The 19,900-nt window shown below is 40.2% G+C and overlaps 1 protein-coding gene across 2 annotated transcripts in view; it reads right to left on the reverse strand.

Moving 5' to 3' along the window:
- Positions 1-19,900, reverse strand: part of Zeb1 (zinc finger E-box binding homeobox 1) — a 174,368-nt gene that overhangs the window by 21,139 nt on the left and 133,329 nt on the right. For both annotated transcript variants that reach the window (XM_028872953.2, XM_028872956.2), the window contains exon 3: positions 245-406. In XM_028872953.2, coding sequence (XP_028728786.1) covers positions 245-406 — 162 coding nt within the window. The remainder of the gene's footprint in view (positions 1-244; positions 407-19,900) is intronic.

The following is a 19,900-nucleotide window of genomic DNA, read 5'->3' on the forward strand; positions in this document are numbered from 1 at the left end:
GTGCCTGGTGTGTCGGTGCCTGGTGTGTCGGTGCCTGGTGTGACAGTGCCTGGTGTGTCGGTGCCTGGTGTGATAGTCCATCCAAGAGCAGTCACCAACTCAGTGCTGTGCTGATTCTCTTGAGTACCCATGACTGTCTGGCTCTCATCAGAGTTCCCTTTATAGGAATACATTCCCGTGACAGAGAAATAGAACTAGCACCCTCTAACTTGAGGAAGAAAGGCACGTGCTAAGCCATGCTCACCGTTTTCGTCTTGGCCGCTGGCTTCTGGCGTGCCCTGCCGCTGGTCCTCCTCAGGCGCCTCAGGATAAATGATGGCCGTGTCTTGTTGCTGCAGGAACTCTTCCACATTAGGATCATGGTTTTGCTCATTTTCTGCATCTGAGTCGCACTCATCATCTTTTACTGAAAGAAACACACTCTCTATAAAAAGCTATTTATCATCAACTTGTTTTAAAGTTTTTCTAAGGATTTATTTATCTTAAGAAGGATCCTATGTTCTATTCAAACTGCAGGGCACATACTTGAAAGCTAAAAATGTATTCTACTTATTTTTGCAATCTATTAAGTATTCGTTTTATAGAGTTCAAGTGCTATAGATGTATGAAATTCTCAAAGTCCCCTTTAAGCTTTAGAGCCATACTTCATTCCACTTTACACAACTCGGAGAGAGGAAGAGATTCGAAAGAACTGCTTCTCACTAATGATAAACGAAGGGAAAACATATCTTAGTTGTCTAGTTACCTATCATGACATTTAAAGTCATACCTTGACTCTGAGTCATTCCCACACACACCAGCCTTTCAATTTAGTTGTGTGATTACCTAGAAAGCTAACTTAGTAATCATCCGGAGTTAGACATCTTATATGAGTCAAAGGCATCAAATCGGTAAAACTGCTTTTCAGAACAAAGCTATTCCTTCTTGGCTTCTGCTCCAATAAGCATTTAGTTTAATCGTGGTGTTATGGCAAGGACTTTCTTCTTGAGTTCGAAGGTTTAAGAGAACCAGACCATGCTCCCTTTGGAATGGTGACCCAGGATGCTCTGGGACCTCTAAGGCAGCACTACTGCTCCATGGTTCCTGTTTCTTCCACTGGCTGTAGAAGACATCGTCTACTCCATGCTGTGACTGAGTTCACAAGGGTCAAGTCTCTTAAGCTAGACTTCAGGCTAGTTCTGTAAAGTGCCCCTTCCTAGTAGACCAGGAATGGACCCTGAATAGTAGAACTGACCTTCTTAGAGTGAATCCTGTCTAAGACTTGAGAACTAATGATACAGTTATAGCTGTCCCTGACTTCTCAGCTTTTTAATACAGCCAATGAGCAATCATTTAGCATTTCTTGTACACTGGGAACTGTATCATTTAATCCATGCTGGTCAACACCACATCACTTAGCCTCTCTTGTGTTGTATGATTTCACTCATGTTGGTCACCATCAGATTGGAGTCACTGATCTAGAAGTATATGAGGATTCTCTGCAGAGGTAAGCCAGAAACTTTTGGTTCCAGTTCAAGGTCATCTATGTGCTTTCTTGGCATTGGAGGGTTCTTCTCATGCTTTATTTTTCACAGGATCCTTTGGTCTCACTTTCTTATATGGAAAGGGAGAAAAGGGCGTACCCATTCTCTATTACTCTCCAGGCAAAATGTAAACCAAAGAGACATAAAAACAAAGCGGGTTTCCCAAGTTTCCCTATTTCCTGGTTTTTTTTTTTTTTTTTTTTTTTTTTTTTTTTTTTTTTTTTTGGTTTTTCGAGACAGGGTTTCTCTGTGTAGCTTTGTGCCTTTCCTGGGACTCACTTGGTAGCCCAGGCTGGCCTCGAACTCACAGAGATCCTGAGTGCTGGGATTAAAGGCGTGCACCACCACCGCCTGGCATATTTCCTGGGTTTTTAGGAGGTGTGAAGGATGTGACCTGAAGTGTGTGGGTTGTAACCCGAAAGCTGAGCCAACTCTCTAACACCACAGATGATGGAGGAGTGGGCGACATTTTCTTGTGATGTCTTCTTCATGAACTGCACCCTGAACTACTAGCCAGGAGCATTCTCAAACATCGTTCTCAGGGCACTGTTAGCTGGGATTTCTGGATAGCTAAGGTAGTTCTCGGCAGTGGCACCGAGTCCTGTGAAACTTCAACTCATCACCTTCTAGACCCACTCACGAAGGACATTTAGATTTTATGTTACCTTATAGATTATATACGGTTAGGTCTGCCAAGATAGGTACACCTACTTTTCTCAACTAGCTGTAAAAATTTTCAATTTATAATTATTTTATAAAATGGCAATACTCTCCACATCCTAGTAACGAACACACACACACACATATATGTCAAAAGAGGAAAAAGGCTCAAGATGGTAACGTTAGCTCGCACCATTAGCCTACTCAGGAAGAGGAATTTGTCAAATCTTCCTGCTTTTACAGAAAATGGGCAAATGATTCAAAGCTAGGAAGCAAATCCAGTTGTAAGTTTGTGATAAAATGTGAAAGTAATTCACTGGCAACTAAATGTATCTTATGATGGTATACCCTCCTAAAGCTGTAGAAAAAATTAACACAGTTAAAACAAAAACCAACTATTTCATCTTATTTGAGAATAAGGTTAGCTAGTGCTGAACAGAACCAGAAATAGCATGGAGTACATTTGCTTTTTAAGATAACGTCACCAGGTGTGGTGGTGCAGGACTCTAATTCCAGCCCTCAGGAGACTAAGGCAGGTGGATCATCATGAGTTCTAGGCCAGCCTGGGTAATCAAGTAAGACCCTGTTTCAACCCCCCCCCCAAAAAAAAAAAACCTTGGGGGGAAAGGATGGAAGAGTGGGCAGAGAGGGAGAGAGGCAGTAAGGAAGAGGAGGAATGGGGAAGAACGGCAGAGTCATCAGGCCTGAGAGGGACAGTGGTCAGACCAGCACTCATCAGGATCTGTCAGGAGGATCCTGAGTTCAAACCTGGCCAGAACTATGTAGCAGGACACTCTCAAAAACAACAACAATAAAAAACAAAACAAAAAAAGTAACATTAAACTGTTACACAGAGTAACTAAAAATACCTCAGTTCCTTTATTCCCATTCACAGTAACATTTCCCTTTAGTTTACCCTGAGGTGAGACAAACAGTATTGGTTGTCAAGAATTACAGTATCTTCAGCACCGATTAAAGAGACCAGATACTTAACAAAAAAACTAAAAGGTATTTTAGGCCTCAGTATAAAGTTTTAAAATTTATTTTCAAGCACATCTAATATATTTGTGTTCTGATCAACTCTGAACTAGTGATAATTAAATGATAAATCCACTTTTAATTTCTTCTTGCTGCTGAAATTAAAGAGAAATTTTAACTTCATGCACATATATATTTGTTTATACATATCTCCCCAAATACAACCTGTTGAGTCTATATAATGTTACTTGTGTGTATGTTTTCAGGGCTGACCATTTGTCATTGAACAACCAAAGCATATTTCCTGATAGTGAAATATGATGGTTGATCAAAAATACTTTCTCTTTTTTTGAGACAGGATTTCTCTGTGTAGTTTTGGTTCCTGTCCTTGGAACTCACTCTGTAGACCAGGCTGGCCTCGAACTCACAGAGATCTGCCTGCCTCTGCCTCCGGAGTGCTGGGATTAAAGGTGTGCACTACTGCCACCTGGTTGAGCAATTCATATTTTATCCACTTATCTTAAGTGTACATGATGAAAAGGTCAATAATGAAGCAAATCTCCTATGATTATATATGTAAACACTGGAGCAATGGGAAAACTCCTCAGCATCCAGTGATAATTCAGTTTTCCCTTAGGTGAGACAATACCGCACTGGCTGGCAAGGTGTAGAATTACAGGACTATCAGCACAGATTAAAGAAGAGCAGTTTTTAACACACCAACTGAAAGAGTTAGTTCTCAGTATGAAATTTTCTCCTATGTGGACATCTTTACCTTCCATTTGTGAAGCTTTGTGAACTATACGAACACCAATAGGATGCTTAGAGGACCAGAGGGTGTTTGGGGTGAGTGTCCCAGTGTCTGAAGATGATGCTTGGCCAATAGCTCTCTTAATGCATGAACAGCTAAAGGAAGCCAGCTGCAGAAGACCAGACAGCACTCTGAATGGACGACGATGACCTCTGCACCGTGCCTGCCTGTCTGCAGCCCCTCCCCAGTCAAGGGGGGAGCAAATGTGAAGGCAAACTCAAGTGTCTTTTTGTTCACTATGTAGCGGGCCCTGAACTGCCTACGCAGATCTAGTGCTGGGATTAAAGAAGCATGTCTCCATAGCTCCACTGCCATCCTCCCCTAAGGAGCCACAGTCACTAGAATCTGTTGGAAGTTTTCTCGTTCCTGACTCCACCTCATGTTCCTGGGAGACCCTGTAGACTAGGTGGAAGGAATAGCAAAGTCCAGTTAGGTGCCCCTAGGTCAGTGGTTCTCAACTTGTTGGTCATGACCCCTTTGGAGGGGGCAGAGAAATGACCTCATCATAGGAGTTGCCGAAGACCATTAGAAAACACAGAATATTTATGATTCATAACAGCAGCAAAATTACAGTTATGAAGTAGCATTGCAATAATTTTAAGGCTGGGGGTCAACACAACATGAAGAACTAATTTTAAGGTTGGGGGTCACCATATCATGAGGAACTGTATTAAAGGGCTGCAGCATTAGCAAGGTTTAGAACCACTGTTCTAGAGGAACCTTTCATTTGGGGAAGGGTTCTGGCATTTTGGCAGCCACTGTGGCTAATACTCTGCATTCTAATTTGGTTTTCTGAAGGGAGGAAATCTATGTGTTAGTACTTCAAACGTAAAAATTGTTTTTATGGTGTGAGATAAACATATGAGTCTGGAGCTATGGGCGTGTTGTTTGACAGTATTTTGTCTGGAAGAGGGGAACGGTCCTGTGACTCTGGAGATACAATATTTATAAATCATCAAAGTTACCATAAAAGGCAACAAACAGCCCTTTTGTGTTCACCAGCATTACTTTTTTACTCAAAACAAAGACTTTAAATATTTCATATGACATTATTTTAATACTAAATGTCAAGTTTAATTACCTTATATAGTCTGTTAGATAGCATGACAAATATTTGATAACAAGCATATATGAATACATTATTCATGCAAGTTACACATGGCCAAGGTAAGGAACAAAAAAAGAAGGCAGTTGGCACAACTCATCATATACTTCATTATTAATTATTTGGAATTCAAAGTTTACTTTCTATTTGAAGGAAATGGTTATGTAGCGATAATGCTTATGGATGAATAATACTTGTTTTGGTCACTTGCAAGCCAGAGATCATTTATAAGATGCCATGGATTGCCCTGAGGACATATTTTAAAGTCAACAAGCATATAAAAGGAAGACAAAAAAATCTAATTGAAATAACATGTTAGGAATATCTAACCCAAGGCTGAGTTTATATTACACACACACACACACACACACACACACACACACACACACACACCATTTTGTGGAAAGGATATCTTTATGGAGTGTGTTGGTTTGGTTTACATTCTAGTGTCCCTGCCTGGTTTATGGGCCTCGGAAGAATGTGTGATGCCAACACACGTGAGAGATGACTGAAGGTTCCCACTGACTCTTCTTCTCAACTTTGGTCTGAATCCATTACAGTGGGATAGCCTTAAGTCTCAGGAATACCTACTTTCAGTCACCTAGGAGCAAATTTCCTTGTTTACTATATCTGAATTTCATTTTGGTTACTGCAATCACAGAACTTGAAAGAAAAAAAGCTAGTTTGTGTTTGTTGATATGTTCACTTGACTCATCAACACCCATGATTATCATCTAGTTTACATAAACCCAAGACACCGCTTATTTTCTGTCTTCTGCTTTCTGGCCCATGGATAACTCAAAGCATGTGGGCAGCTAATGACTCGGGCCAAGGTAGTCATGAGTTCTGCACTTTTCTAACTTTGATAAAAAGCATCATATATGTTCAACATATCCTTTGAACACTTGTTTTTTATATTCAGATGTATAGAATGGAAAATCTGTATTATATAAGCCTGTAATTTTATTTTATATTTAAATAACATTAACATCTGGATTTTTCTTTAGTGCCCCATATGCTAAAGTTCTTAACCACATAAGGAGGGCAAGATAAAAGATGAGGAAACAGACTTAACTCAGGATTCACAAATGCAAAGTCAGTGTCACAAAAGACCTCTATCAAGGCTAGTAGTGGGCCTGTTGGGGCCCACAAATGTTTCCTAGTGAGATCTTAGCTTGCTTTACACAGCAGGACTGCATAAGGGGATGGCTTGACCACATGTGTAGTCACCAGGCGATTGGAATGTTCTGCACTTGGCTGTGCTGGGAGGAGGTCTTTTGCTCCACCCCTTGGCATTCCTATAAAAGCCCTTTAGCAGAGACAGAAGGGGCCAGTGTGTTTTGATCCAGGCCCTCCTCCTGAGTCTATCCTGTGTTTCTTTCTTTCTTTCTTTCTTTCTTTCTTTCTTTCTTTCTTTCTTTCTTTCTTTCTTTCTTTCTTTCTTTCTTTCTTTCTTTCTTTCTTTCTTTCTTTCTTTCTTTCTTTCCTTCTTTCCTTCTTTCCTTCTTTCCTTCTTTCCTTCTTTCTCTTTCTTTCTTTCTTTCTTTCTTTCTTTCTTTCTTTCTTTCTTTCTTTCTTTCTTTCTTTCTTTCTCTCTCTCTCTCTCTTTCTTTCTTTCTTCCTTTCCCTATCTATCTATCTATCTATCTATCTATCTATCTATCTATCTATCTATCTATCTATCTATCTATCTATCTATCTAGATATTTCTCACTCCTCCCTCAAGAGTACCCTGGGTTAAAAGTGGGAATGGCCTCCCACATGGGCCTACCTGCACATCCCACACCACCTCCCTGAGTTTCTGGCCCCAGGATTCCATTCTCTTCCTTTCCTGACCAAAGCAAAGAAGAAAGGATTAAGACAGATCCACACTTTTAGCTTCTGAGATATGAAAAGGAAACTGAGTTCAGATTATACTTTATTTTGAATTTTTCTTTTAAAAATGGGTAGTGTGCTTTTGAAAATACAGCTTTGTAAAGAAATCTCTCAAAGAAACAAAAATCAGACCAGTTTTGGATATAATTCTGGAAATATATTTGTTTTAAGATTATAGGTTACCTTTACCTGGACTGCTTTGGGACCAGAAGTAACTGAGATTTCAGATTTTTCGATATTGATGTAAATAAATGAGATAGTTTTGGGACAGAAGCAAATCTAAATATGAAATGTTTGTTTCATACATACCATATACACACAGTCCTAAGATACTTTTTATACAATATTCTTAGAGCACTCACAGCCGGGCTCTGACCAGCTAGGAGGTCAGGAGCTGTAACCTGTCATCACTCACCAAGTTCAGATTTAGATTTCTAACGTATGGATGCAGCACACTGGGATGCTCGAGCCTCAGGAGAACAATTTCACTTTTGGGGGAGCAGTGCTTAGAAGTAGTAGAGATCTGCCCCCATTTCTTCTCCAAACTACACATTCCCAGGCTCCAGGCACTGCATGAGAAGCTTCACAAACTCTCCTATTAATCTCCACAGTGGCCCATTTTATAAGTTAAAAAACAAAACAAACTGTCCTGGTAAAAGCAATAACTTGTTGGACACACAGCCACGTGGGAAGTAGAGGTTGAACGCAGGCTGGCCTGACTGTCACACCCTGCCCTTCACACGGGAGGTTAACTGTGAGCAGAACTGAACCAAATCTTGCCGTGCCCCAAACACACACACAAATAGGTTTCCTTTCACTCTGTCCACTATCATATCAACTGATATAAGAAATAGAGATGGAAGTTTGTTATTCTCACATGCCAGCTTGGTATTCATAGTGGGCTAATTATGATATTTGATATGGAATAGATTCAGAATAAAGATATTATAAATAAATGTCTACATTGGGGCAGGAAGCAAAAATAAATGTCTACATTGGGGCAGGAAGCAATTCTGCTTATGTTCAGGTATATTTTACTTATCATAATTTAGGAATGTGCATTCACAAAAGATATAGAGTTAAAAATGAACTGCTTTTAGTTGGAGCAGGATACATGTCCCAATTATAATCAGAATACTCACAAAATTATATTAAATAGCACAGTTATTTGTACCCTAATCAAATTCCATTGAAGATGTCAGTCAAAATTCCTGATTTTGACTTCTTTTAAGTTGGACTGTTGAGAAAAGAGCACTGATCCCACACCTGAACCCCCATTACAACGTGCTTCTTCTACACTGTGGATTACACAGTGGGCCACGACCTCAGCATGCCCTCCTTCTCCGAGTCTGGCCTCTCCTCCACACTTTGTTTTTTAAGCAAAAGGTCTTACACTGTAGCCTAGGCTGGCCATAGCAATCTTCCTGTTTCAGCTTTTTGAGTGTTGGAATGGCATTATAGGTATGGCCCACCATGCATGGCCAGCAGATTTTCTTTATTTATTAGCCTTTACATTAATATTTAAGTATAATCATTATATGAAAAGCAGTTAAAATATGCACATCTTTGAAATAAATATAGAAAGTAGATAGTAATGAGAAAGAATCCTAGTTTGTATCCCACTGACAAAATGACAATTAGGATGTACAGAATTACAGGATAGGCACCATGTCTGCTGTGTGTCTGAGAACCTCTAAGCATTCACCCTCCCTTCATTCCTTCTTTTTACTGTCTTTATTTCATTCTTTCTTTTTAATGCATTTACTTCAAACATAACGGTAATATGTCACCTGTGTAATTAAAAGATGGTTATACTTACTTACTGTGCATGTCTTTCCTTTTTCTTCAATTGAAAAACAGTGACTACTTGCTAACATAATATGAACACTGATATTCATGGTATAATTAGCTTTTGAATATTACTGGTTTTTCTATTTATAGTTATTATATCTAATTAGAATCTATCTGTGATTCAATTAGGTAATTTCTCCATTTACTCTCCTTCATTGCTCCTTGGTGTAAGACTCTCTGCTCTTTAGTTGATCAGCTACAATACTTCAGGATCTAGTCCCAGAGTTTTATTAATTACTCATGATTTTATTCTTGGCACTTTATTTTTAAGTATTATTTTGAATAGACAAATGTAGCACATATAAGCATGCGTGGATGGAGGCCAGAGGTTTATGTTGGGTGTCTTTCTCAGTCCCCTCGCTTTTTCTTTTTTTGTTGTTTTTAGATAAAACCGTATTTTTTAAGACAGGGTCTTTCCTAGAACCTGAGCTCCTCGCTTGCTGCACTGGCTGCAGCGAGCTGCAGGGATGTTCTCTCTGCAGGTCCAGTGGTGGGACTACAGGTGCACGCGGCCACACCTGGCTTTTCTATCTTTTTAAACGTGAGCTCTGGGAGTCAGAACTCAGGGCCTCAGGCTATGGGAGAGCACTTTACTAGCTCGGCCATCTCCACAACCCAAGTGACAGGTGTCCTATGGTGCTTTCACACATGCTTAGTCTGGTTGTTTCCCTGCAAACCCCGCTCTTCCTTACCTGTTCCTTTCTCCTGTCTTCCTTCCCACCCCATGTACCTCCCACTTTGCATTCTGTCTCACACATGTTCTATTACCTCACTACACCCCTTCCGTTAAGCTTATCCCCTCCCCGTTCTCGGGTCTCTTCCTAGTTTCCTGACCTCTACTCATACTCACTCCCACATAAATAAACACACAGAACTTAGGAGCTGGGGTCTGCACATGAGGGAGAACATGTGGATGCTGTCTTTCTGAATAGGGCTTATCTATCTTAATATAGTGATCTCTACCCATTATCCTGCAAACTCCATTTTCTTTATGGGTGAATGTGTACACACACCACATTTTCATTTTCCATTGATTTGTTGATGGCCATCTAGGCTGATTCCATTTCTTTGCTATTGTGACTAGAGCAGCAATGAACACAGATGTGCAGGAATGCCAGTGGTAGGAAGAGTCCTTTGGCCACACGTCCAGGAGTAGTATAGCTGAGTCATCTGGGAGTTCCAGCTGTGGTTTCTGAGAAGCCTCACAGTGATTTCTACAGCAGCTGCACCAGTTCACACCCACAACAGTGCACATCCCAGCAGCTGCACCAGTTCACACCCACAACAGTGCACATCCCAGCAGCTGCGGCAGTTCACACCCACCAACAGTGCACATCCCAGCAGCTGCACCAGTTCACACCCACAACAGTGCACATCCCAGCAGCTGCACCAGTTTACACCCACAATAGTGCATGAGGTCCCTCTACGTGCACATCCCAGCAGGTCTTCTCCATGCACGTCCTTGCCAGTACTTGTTATCTTTTGTTTCCATGGTGATTGCTATTCTGACTGCAGGAGTTGGAATCCCAAAGTAGTTTGAATTTGTATTTCCATAATGACTAAGGACAGCAAACACTTTCACAAGTACGTACTGGCCATTTGTTTATATTTTTTCTTCTGAGAACTGTCTGTTCAATGCATCAGCACTAGCGTATTTATTGTGTGCCTGTGTTTAACTTTTGTAGTTCTTTATATATTCTAGATATTAATCCCTTCTCACAATTATACCTGGGGCAAAGATTTTCTCTTGCTGACAGTTTCCTTTAAAATCAGAATCTCTACTCTTTTCTCATTTGGGTTGGGATTTCGGTTGAAGGCTTCAAATTGGCTGACTTAGTGATCAGAGAAGAGGTGCAATGCTAGCTTAAGGCATGAGCTCGGGACAGACAGACCCCAGCGATATTCTCCACCTTGTGTTTTCACAACCCTAACACGAGGGCGGACTCACAGAGACAGTGCTGGGAAGTGTGTGCACCAGCCTCCTTTCTGGGGAAGACCATGGGATGCTCCCCCTGGGTCTTACTTACAGTTCTGAGAATACAAGAACAAAGCACTACAATCTATTTGTATATAGAATTTTTCCTAATGGACAACAATGACCATTCCTTATGACTGGTTACCTAAATGCGAGTTTATAGAGTAACATGTTGGGCTGGAGATTTGGCGCAAAGGTGGAACACTTTCCTGACAAATGTAAGAAAAAAAGGGAGAGGAGGAGAAAAGGGGAACTAAGAGAGTGTTCCTGAGGCTTTTTGTCCAAATTCCAAAGTGAATGTGTAGATGAGAGAAACTTCTTGGGATTAAGACTTTTTAAGTATGGCAAAATAAAGTCTCATAAATAAGTTTTATGTTACTTCTGACCAATTAAAAGGAACAACCTATAATACACACAGTAATCAGATGAATCACTAAGAGATTACGGGAAGTGAAAAAAAGATCCAAAAGTTGATACTGAATGAGTTTATTTATATGTCATTCCTGAAATGATGACAAAATGAACCAGTTAGTGATTGCCAGGGACTAGTGATGGTGTGGAGAGGAGTTGAGGGTGGAGTAGATAAGACTCGGGAGCCTTGAAGAGGTAGTTGTAGAGTTCTGGGTCCCGATTATGAGTGTCAAGTGTCAGTATTTTGGTTGTGATTTTAATTACAATTTTGCAGGATTGGGGGAAACCATATAAAGGGCACACAGAGTGTCTGAATTTTTATGAATCTGTAACTTTGTGAAATTTCTACAAGTAATGTAATTACATAAAATTAAAGTTTAATTGAAATGGGTCAAAAAAAATATCAGGAACTTAGAGCCAAAGAAGTAACGTGTTATTTTAGCTATGAGATTATTTTTGGTAAGGAAAACAAAGATGGCAAACAATTCATTTTAATTAAAAATCTAGAAGGTTTGCTTGCAATCAGAGGGCAGAACCTGTCAGAGTTAGGACTTGCTGCTTAAACAGCACATGTGCTAAACTCTAAAACTTGCATTCTGAAATTCCAACTCATCTGTCTGTAATCACTTCAGATTGTTCATGGAAACTTTTACAGCCATCTCTAAAGGGCAGTGAAGGGCCTGCATCAGCTTTTCCATACCTGGCCCAACAATATAACCTGCTGAGGAAAACCTACGGAGAAAGCAAATGCCAGCCAGTTCCTGAATTCAAACTAAGTGTTGAAACTTTAATTGGGAATAATCTATTTCACTGTGTAGTTTTCCAGGCTATTTCTTCTTCTGCACTTTGTATCTCCTAGCATCTAATTCTATACCAATATCTGTGATACAGGTTGAACATGCCAAATTTGAAAATCTGAACCTAAGTTTGGGGTGTTAGAGCACTTTGGGATTTACAAGTCTGGATTGGGTATGCTCAGCTGCTTCCTTTATGCTGTATCTCCAGATCTGAAGAAACACTTCGGGTGCAGAATACTCAACCTGAGCATCCCACTGGAAAACCCTCAGCAACTGTAGTTCATGATGTCTATGAAGACCTGATGACTGGGACAACCATGAAGTAAGAAGCAAGGTTCAGCTGAGGTGAAGAAAGAACAAACTGCTCCATGTTTCCTATCAAATGTTGCTGATGAAAGCTGGGAGAATGACAGAGCAGGCACCTGCAGATGCATTCTGGAGAAGGAAGGTACCAAAGCACCACCAATGGAATCCTTCCACCCCCACACCCCGCCACCCCGCCACCCCCCTCTCCCCCACCAAGCAGCTGTGCTATCCTTTGGCTTGGTGGGACACTCTAGTTTAATCTTATGGATCAGAAAGGGCTGAAAGAAGAAAAAACAACAGTTTTTCTTCCAGGTTCTTTTGCTTCAGCCCTGAGGTGGTTTTGAGGTAGAGACAATGAAAGTGACCAAGGAACCTGAAAACTGCAAGTAAGGGGAAACCTGCTGACTGAACAGTATGAGTCCTCCTCCTCTTCTTCCTGTAAGTGTAGCTGCAGGAACGCAGCCAAGTAGAGTAAAGTCCCAGATGTCTGATGTGATGACTGACAAGGGGAGTTTCCAGGGAACCACAGGTTCTGAGGAGTTTATGACAATGGAGATGCTCAGAAAAGTGAGCTCATTAGATAGTTAGTCAGATCCTGGATTAATACTCAAACTGTTCATGGATGAATCTGACCACAGACATGACACACAAACACAGGCTAGCTCACTACCTGAATTCCGGACTGGCCACTGGGTAGTATGCACAGGACAGACCCAAACAGCACAGTGATTGATGAGGAAACCAGAGCCTACAGAAAACAGTTCACTGCTTACAGCATATATACAACTGGGTATAGTACACTGCCTGCTAAACACCAAGTCAAAAAAAACAAAACATAACAAAACCCCAAAAACAAACAAACAAAAAAAACAAAACAACTCAAGAATCTCATACTACTCAAAACTCTCAGGATGCAATCAGGAATGTTGACAAATCTGCAACATGGAAGACAGAGGCTGGAATTATCAGTTAAACATTTGAAGGCACTGAATATGAAAGTGCTTTAAGAAATAAGGGCAAATACTTTTGTAGGAAATAGACAAAGTTCAGTGTACCGGAGATCTGAAATAAGAAGTATGGCTCGAAAGGCTAAATGGAAGCCTTAGATATGTGTGGGGCCTGGAACAAGAGAAGGCTCTTCACCAGGTCCAGGCAGCTGTGTAGGCCGCTCTACCACTTGGACCATAAGATCCAGAAGACCTGATGGTACCTGAGGTGTCAGTGGAAGTTGGGGATGCTGCTTGGAGCCTTTGGCAGGTGAATCACAGAAGATACCTTTGGAATTTTGGAGCAAGCCTCTACCATCATCTACAGACAACCATTCTTTGAAAGACAGCTCTTGGCCTGCTATTGGGCCTTAGTGGAAACTGAGTTTGACAATGGGCCACCAAGCTACCATGCAACCTGAACTGCCCATCATAGAGTTGAGTGTTGATTTAACCCACCAAGTCATAAAGCAGGACATGCACAGCAGCAATCTATTATCAAACGGAAGTAGTATATGTGCAATCGGGCCCAAATAGATCCCAAAGGCACAAGCGAGTTACATGAAGCTATGGTTTCTTCTCCTGTTACAATGCCATCTGCTGTCAACCATGCACCTCATGGGGTGTTCCTTAGGATCAACTGACTGAGGAAGAGAAGAGTAGGGCCTGGTTTATTGATGGCTCTGTACATTATGCAGGCATCACCCAGAAGTGGACAGCTGCAACATTATAACCCATTTCTGGGACAACCCCAAAAGAAGCTGGAGAAAGGAAATCTTCACAGCGTATGGAACTTCGGAAAGCACACATGGTCAGACATTTTGTTTGGAAGGAGAAATGGCCAGATGTGTGATTGCTCATTGATTCATAGGCTGTAGCCATGGATTGGCTTGAGGGTCAGGGACTTGGAAAGAGAGTATTTGGAAAATTGGTGAGAAAGACATCTGGGGAAGAAATACATTGATAGATCCCTCCAAATGGGTGAAGAATGTGAAGATATTTGTGTTCCATGTAAATGCTCATCAAAAGTGACTTCAGCTGAGGAGGAGTTCAATAATCAAGTAGACATAATGACCCGTTCTGTGGTCTGCCAGCCTCTCTCCCCAGCCATTCCTGTCATTGCCCAATGAGCCCATGAACGAAGTGGGAGTTATGCATGGGCTTAACAACATGAACTTCCACTTACTACGGTTAATCTGGCTATAGTTGCTACTGAGTGCCAAATATATCAACAACAGAGACCAACACTGAGCCCCAGATATGGCACCATTCCCTGGGGTAACCAGGGAGTGACCTGGTGGCAGTTTAACTACATTGAACCATGTCCCCCATGGAAAGGACAATGCTTTGTCCTTACTTGGGTAGATATTTATTTTGGTTATGGATTTACATTTCCTGCACATAATGCCTCTGCCCAAACCATCATCCATGGACTTACAGAATGCTTGATCCACCAACATGGCATTTCATACATTATTGTTTCTGACCAAGGGATTTGCTTCATAGCCAGAGAAGTGTGACAGTGGGCCCATGATCATGGAATCTGCTGGTTCACCATGTTCCCCATCCTGAAGCAGCTGGCCTGATAGAAAGATGGAATTGTCTATTGCAGACAGTTACAGTGCCAATTAGGTGGAAGCAGCATGGAGGGCTGTGGCAGGTTCTCCAAGAAGGCAGTATAAGCTTTGAATCGTGGTCAATAAATGAGACAGTTTCTCCCAAAGCCAGGATCCACGGGTCCAGGAATCAAGGGGTGGAAAAGGAAGAGTTCCACTTATTATTACCTGTAGTAGCCCACTAGGGAAATCTTTGTTTCCTATTCCTATGACTTAAGTGCTGCTGGCCCAGAAGTTTTGATTCTAGAGGGGGAGTGCTCCTGCCAGGAGCCACAACAAACATCCCATTGAACAGGAAGCTCAGACTTCCTCCTGGCCACTTTGGGCTTCTGATGCCCTTAAGCCAACAGGCTAAGAAAGGAGTAACAGTGTTAGGAGGGGTGACTGATCCAGATTACCAGGGGAAATTGCTTCTCCACAATGGAGCTAAGAAAGATTTATGTCTGAAGTATAGGAGATACCTTAGGGCATCTCTTGGTGCTACCATGTCCTGTGATTAAAGTCAATGGGAAACTCTAACAGCCTAATCCAGGCATGATGACAGAGGGCACAGACACTTCAGGAATGAAGGTATGGGTCACTCCTCCAGGGAAAGAGCCAAGACCTGCTGATGTGATGGCAGAGGGTGGAGGAGATACAGAGTGGGAAGTAGAGGAAGGTAGTCATAAATCCCAGCTATGGCCATGTGACCAATTGCAGAAAAGAGGATTATAATTGACATAAGTGTTTCTGTGATATTTTGTTAAGAATGTGTTTGTACAGATACTTGCACTTACTTCCCTTAATTTCTTTATCATGTGATATACCATCAATGAAGAGAATACCAATAGTTATCATATTTAAGTTTGAGATACTAAAAGAATATCCCTTAAGGGATATTACCACCTATTCTAAATTTATAAATGCATTTGTAATTGTATGAGGGGTAGTTATATCATGTCAGGTGTATTTATGACCTGGTTAAATATACAATGCATTTTTGAGTGTATGTGGGATAGTTATATCATATTTAGGTATTATTATGATCTAGTTATTGTTTTCATTTGAAAATTAATCATGTGATGGGATACTCTTGGTTGTCAACTTGACTACATCTGGAATTAAGGAATGAAGGATTTTTGCTTAATTTTAAGTAGAAAGATTCACTTCCAATTCATATCTTTGAGATAGGAAGACAAGCCTTTAATCCAAATCTTTTGAGCAGGGAAAAGACATAACTTTAAGCCAGATCTAATATGGGCCATGCTTTTTCTGGAAGCCTATATAAGAACACGAAAGAAGGAAGCTTTTGCTCTTTGCCTGTTTGCCCTTATCTTGCTAACAAGTTCATTCCTTTATTTGCATCAGAGCCTACTTCTTTGGTATTCCATTATTTACTGAAGACCAACATCCAGCCTTGTGAACTGAGCAACTACAAGATTCTTGGGCTTTCTGTTTGCAGCCAGCCATTGTTGGATTAGTTGGACCACAGCTTGTAAGTCATTCTAATAAATCTCCTTTCTGTATATATAGACAGACTCATAAATTCTGTTACTCTAGAGAACACTAACTCAAGAACCAAAAGGAAACTTTAGAACTAAAATCATAGTGACAGAAATGAAAGCAAAGCAAAACAAAACAGTTACTGGTTGAGCTTACTAGCTAAATGGATATAAAAGAGCAAAGATCAGTGAGCTTTACAGTAAAACAATGAAAAATTATTCAATCTGAACAACAAAAAAGGATTAACAAATAAAAAAGTCCCGGAAATTAAGTAAAAGACAAAAGCCAATAGGTACAAGAAATTCACTGAACTTTAGAGATAAACTGAGAATAATCTGTGGCCAACCCCACCACTCAAGTATAAAAATTCAAGATTAACAATATTCCAGCAAAGAGCCAGAGAAAATGACACATAACTATCGGAGGACAATGTCTTAAAAGACCAAACATTTATCATCAGAAGTAACATATTCAATAAGAAAATAGAACATTTTTGAAATGCTGAAAGAAAAAGAAATCTCAGTCAACTCCAAATTCTATACCCAGTCAAAATATCCTTCAAGAATCTTCCTTCGGGAATAAGTTCTAAAGGAAGAATAAATATACACTCAGAGGAAAATTGATAGAAGAGGATCAAATAGGTGGGGGAATGACATTGTAAGAACACTTACAACAGTAGGAATAAATGCTGGGCCTGGGGGAGTATACCTGTAATCTTAGGGCTTGGAAGATGAGAACCAAAAGTCAGTAGGTTCAGATCACCTGCTTTGGCTACACTGCCAGTCTGAAGAAGGTAGCCTGAGCTACATTAGGAATAGGGACTGGAAAGATAACACAATCAGTACAGATCCTTAGGGCCCATGTAAAGGGCCAGGTACTGTGGTACATGTCTGTAACCATAGCATTAGAGGGAGCAGGAACAGACATGGGGGATCCCTGAAACTTCCTGGGTAGGTTGGCAGCAAACTGCTGAGCTCCAGATTCCAGGAGACTCTCTCAAAAGGTAGAGTGTGATAGAAGACAGCAGAACCTCTCCATGTGCATGGATCCCCCCCCTTATATAAACATGCATACACCACACCCACTAACACATACCCATGAAGACTATACCCAAAACAACAGAAACACGGTGGCAAGATTTCTATATTCTTTTTGAAGTGGTAAAAACACTAAATAGAATCTAAGAAAGTTGTAAAGTGTTAGGTTTGTTTATTCTAAAAATCTTACACTTGATTGATTGGGTTAGCTAGAAACTCAAAAATGCATCTATTCTAACTTATAAAGCTAATATTAAAATTTATATAAAGAGATTCAATCAAAACTAAAAGTAGAAGATTGAATATACTCAGATAATCAAAAAGAAGGCATGAAAAGTAGAACACAGAAGTGAAAAAAAAAACAGAAAAAAGAAAACAAATAACAAAATGGAAAAAAACCTAACCAAACATCAAAAATTGCATTATAATAGATGGTCTAAACAGCAATTAAAGAACAGACCTTCTCAGACTAGAAACTAACCAACCAACCAAAACTAAGTTCCACTTTACTTGCTGGCTACAAGACTTTATTTTAAATATAATGATAAAGGCAGTTAAGAAAGTTAAAATGATGGAAAGCCATATTATACAAGCATCAATCAAAAGAAAGCTGGAGTGATTATATTAACTTCAGGCAAAAGTAGTGTGTGGAGCTAAGGACATTACTAGGGTAACAGAAATACCTCACAATGACACTCAATCCAGCTGGAGTATGTACCAACAGCATTTATAGAATTTCCACTCATCCACGACAGAAGTCACATTCCTACCAAGTGCACACAGAACATCCATGAAGACAGACAGACACACACACACACACACACACACACACACACACACAGAGAAACCACATACACTTGTACACACATGAACACACCTGTATACAAAGATGCTCAGGGTACAAAACAGTAAGTTTTAAGATTGAAGTCCTACTAAACATCTCCAAGATTACAATGAGTTAAACTAGACACGAGCATCAGAAAGTTGCTATGGAAATCTGCACATGGAGATAAACACACTTTTAAAGAATCCAAGTAGAAAGTAAAAAATTTAATATGTCAAAAATTTTGGAATGACCTTAAATGTCCCTGAAAGAGACAATTATAGCATTAAATGTTAATGTTATTTGTTTTTTTTTTTTTTTTTTTTTTTTTAAAGCTCCAAGATACCAGGCTTCCGTGTAAAAAAATAGAAAAGAAGATAAGGCAGGAACAGGCAAAAGGAAACCCTAAAGACCAGAATAAATACAATTAAATATGAACGTGTAGGCCAATGAAACAAAAGCTGCTCTCGCTAACACAGTAGACTGACTGACGGCATCACAGCCCGGGCATGTGTGGGATGTGTGGGTGCTACAGTAATTCTGGAACAGACACACACACATGAAAACTCCTGAAATGGAACTGAAACCAGAAACCATTAAAACACCCCAATGAAATGGGTCACCTGAAAAATCCTATACTTTAAAAATTAATTTTAGCACCCTTTTAGCAAGACCCTGGGCACCTCAAAGCAATTAAATTTTAGAACATTTTCCCAAACAAAACTCCATGCCAAGATTATCCTACTAGCAAAGTTTATCAGACATTTAAAGAACAAATACATCAAATTTAACTTGTTTTTCTGCAGGAAAATAAGAGTAAAAAACACTTTCTAACTCATTCTAGGATCCCAGTGTTCCTCTGATACCAAAACCATGCAACTGGCCCAAAAGAAAACTACAGGCCATTATCCATACTAAACACAGACACAAAAAGATTCTACAAAATATTGCCAGTCAATTCAGTAACATACAAAATACTGAGTTGGGCTTTCCAGGGAATCAGGGTTGGGTTAATATTTGAGCACTCATTAAAATATAATCTACCATATCAATGGGCTAAATACACAAAACCTCATAATTTTAACTAACATGAAACAAGCCAATAAAAAAGGTTTCACTACTTATGATGTAAACTCTCAGCAAAGTAGGAATTTGGTCAAGACAACTTTGGAAAGCCAGCATAAGAATGTGGTACCCAATTTGAGAACATCCTTTAAATGACAGCAGTCAGGCTTATGCAGCGCTGACAAAAAGCATGGTCATCAACAGAACAGAATGGAGTGCAGGAACAGGTCCACCTGAATAAAAATGATTAATCACTGATAAAGCCAGTCCAATACAGAAAGTTAGTCTTTCCAACAACTAGACCTCTGTATCCAACAATAATGATCTGTGACTTCACATCTTAAAAAAATCTTAAATGAGCTCTTAGCTACGACATCCAAAGCATTATCTAAAAGGAAAAACCTAGTAATTTGAATTTAACAGTTAAACCTTTTGTCCTGGGAAAGACTAGGCTAAGAGAATGAAAAGACTAGATGAGGACTGGGAAAAACATTTACTAAGGGTTAGGGGTGCTGCTCAGTGGCAGGGTGCTTATCCAGCATGTGCTGAGACTCTGGTCAATCCCAGCACCAGAAAGGCATGTATTTACAACTCTAAAG

The sequence above is a fragment of the Peromyscus leucopus genome, chromosome 5, assembly GCF_004664715.2.
Source record: "Peromyscus leucopus breed LL Stock chromosome 5, UCI_PerLeu_2.1, whole genome shotgun sequence".
In the NCBI taxonomy this organism is placed as follows: Eukaryota; Metazoa; Chordata; class Mammalia; order Rodentia; family Cricetidae; genus Peromyscus; species Peromyscus leucopus.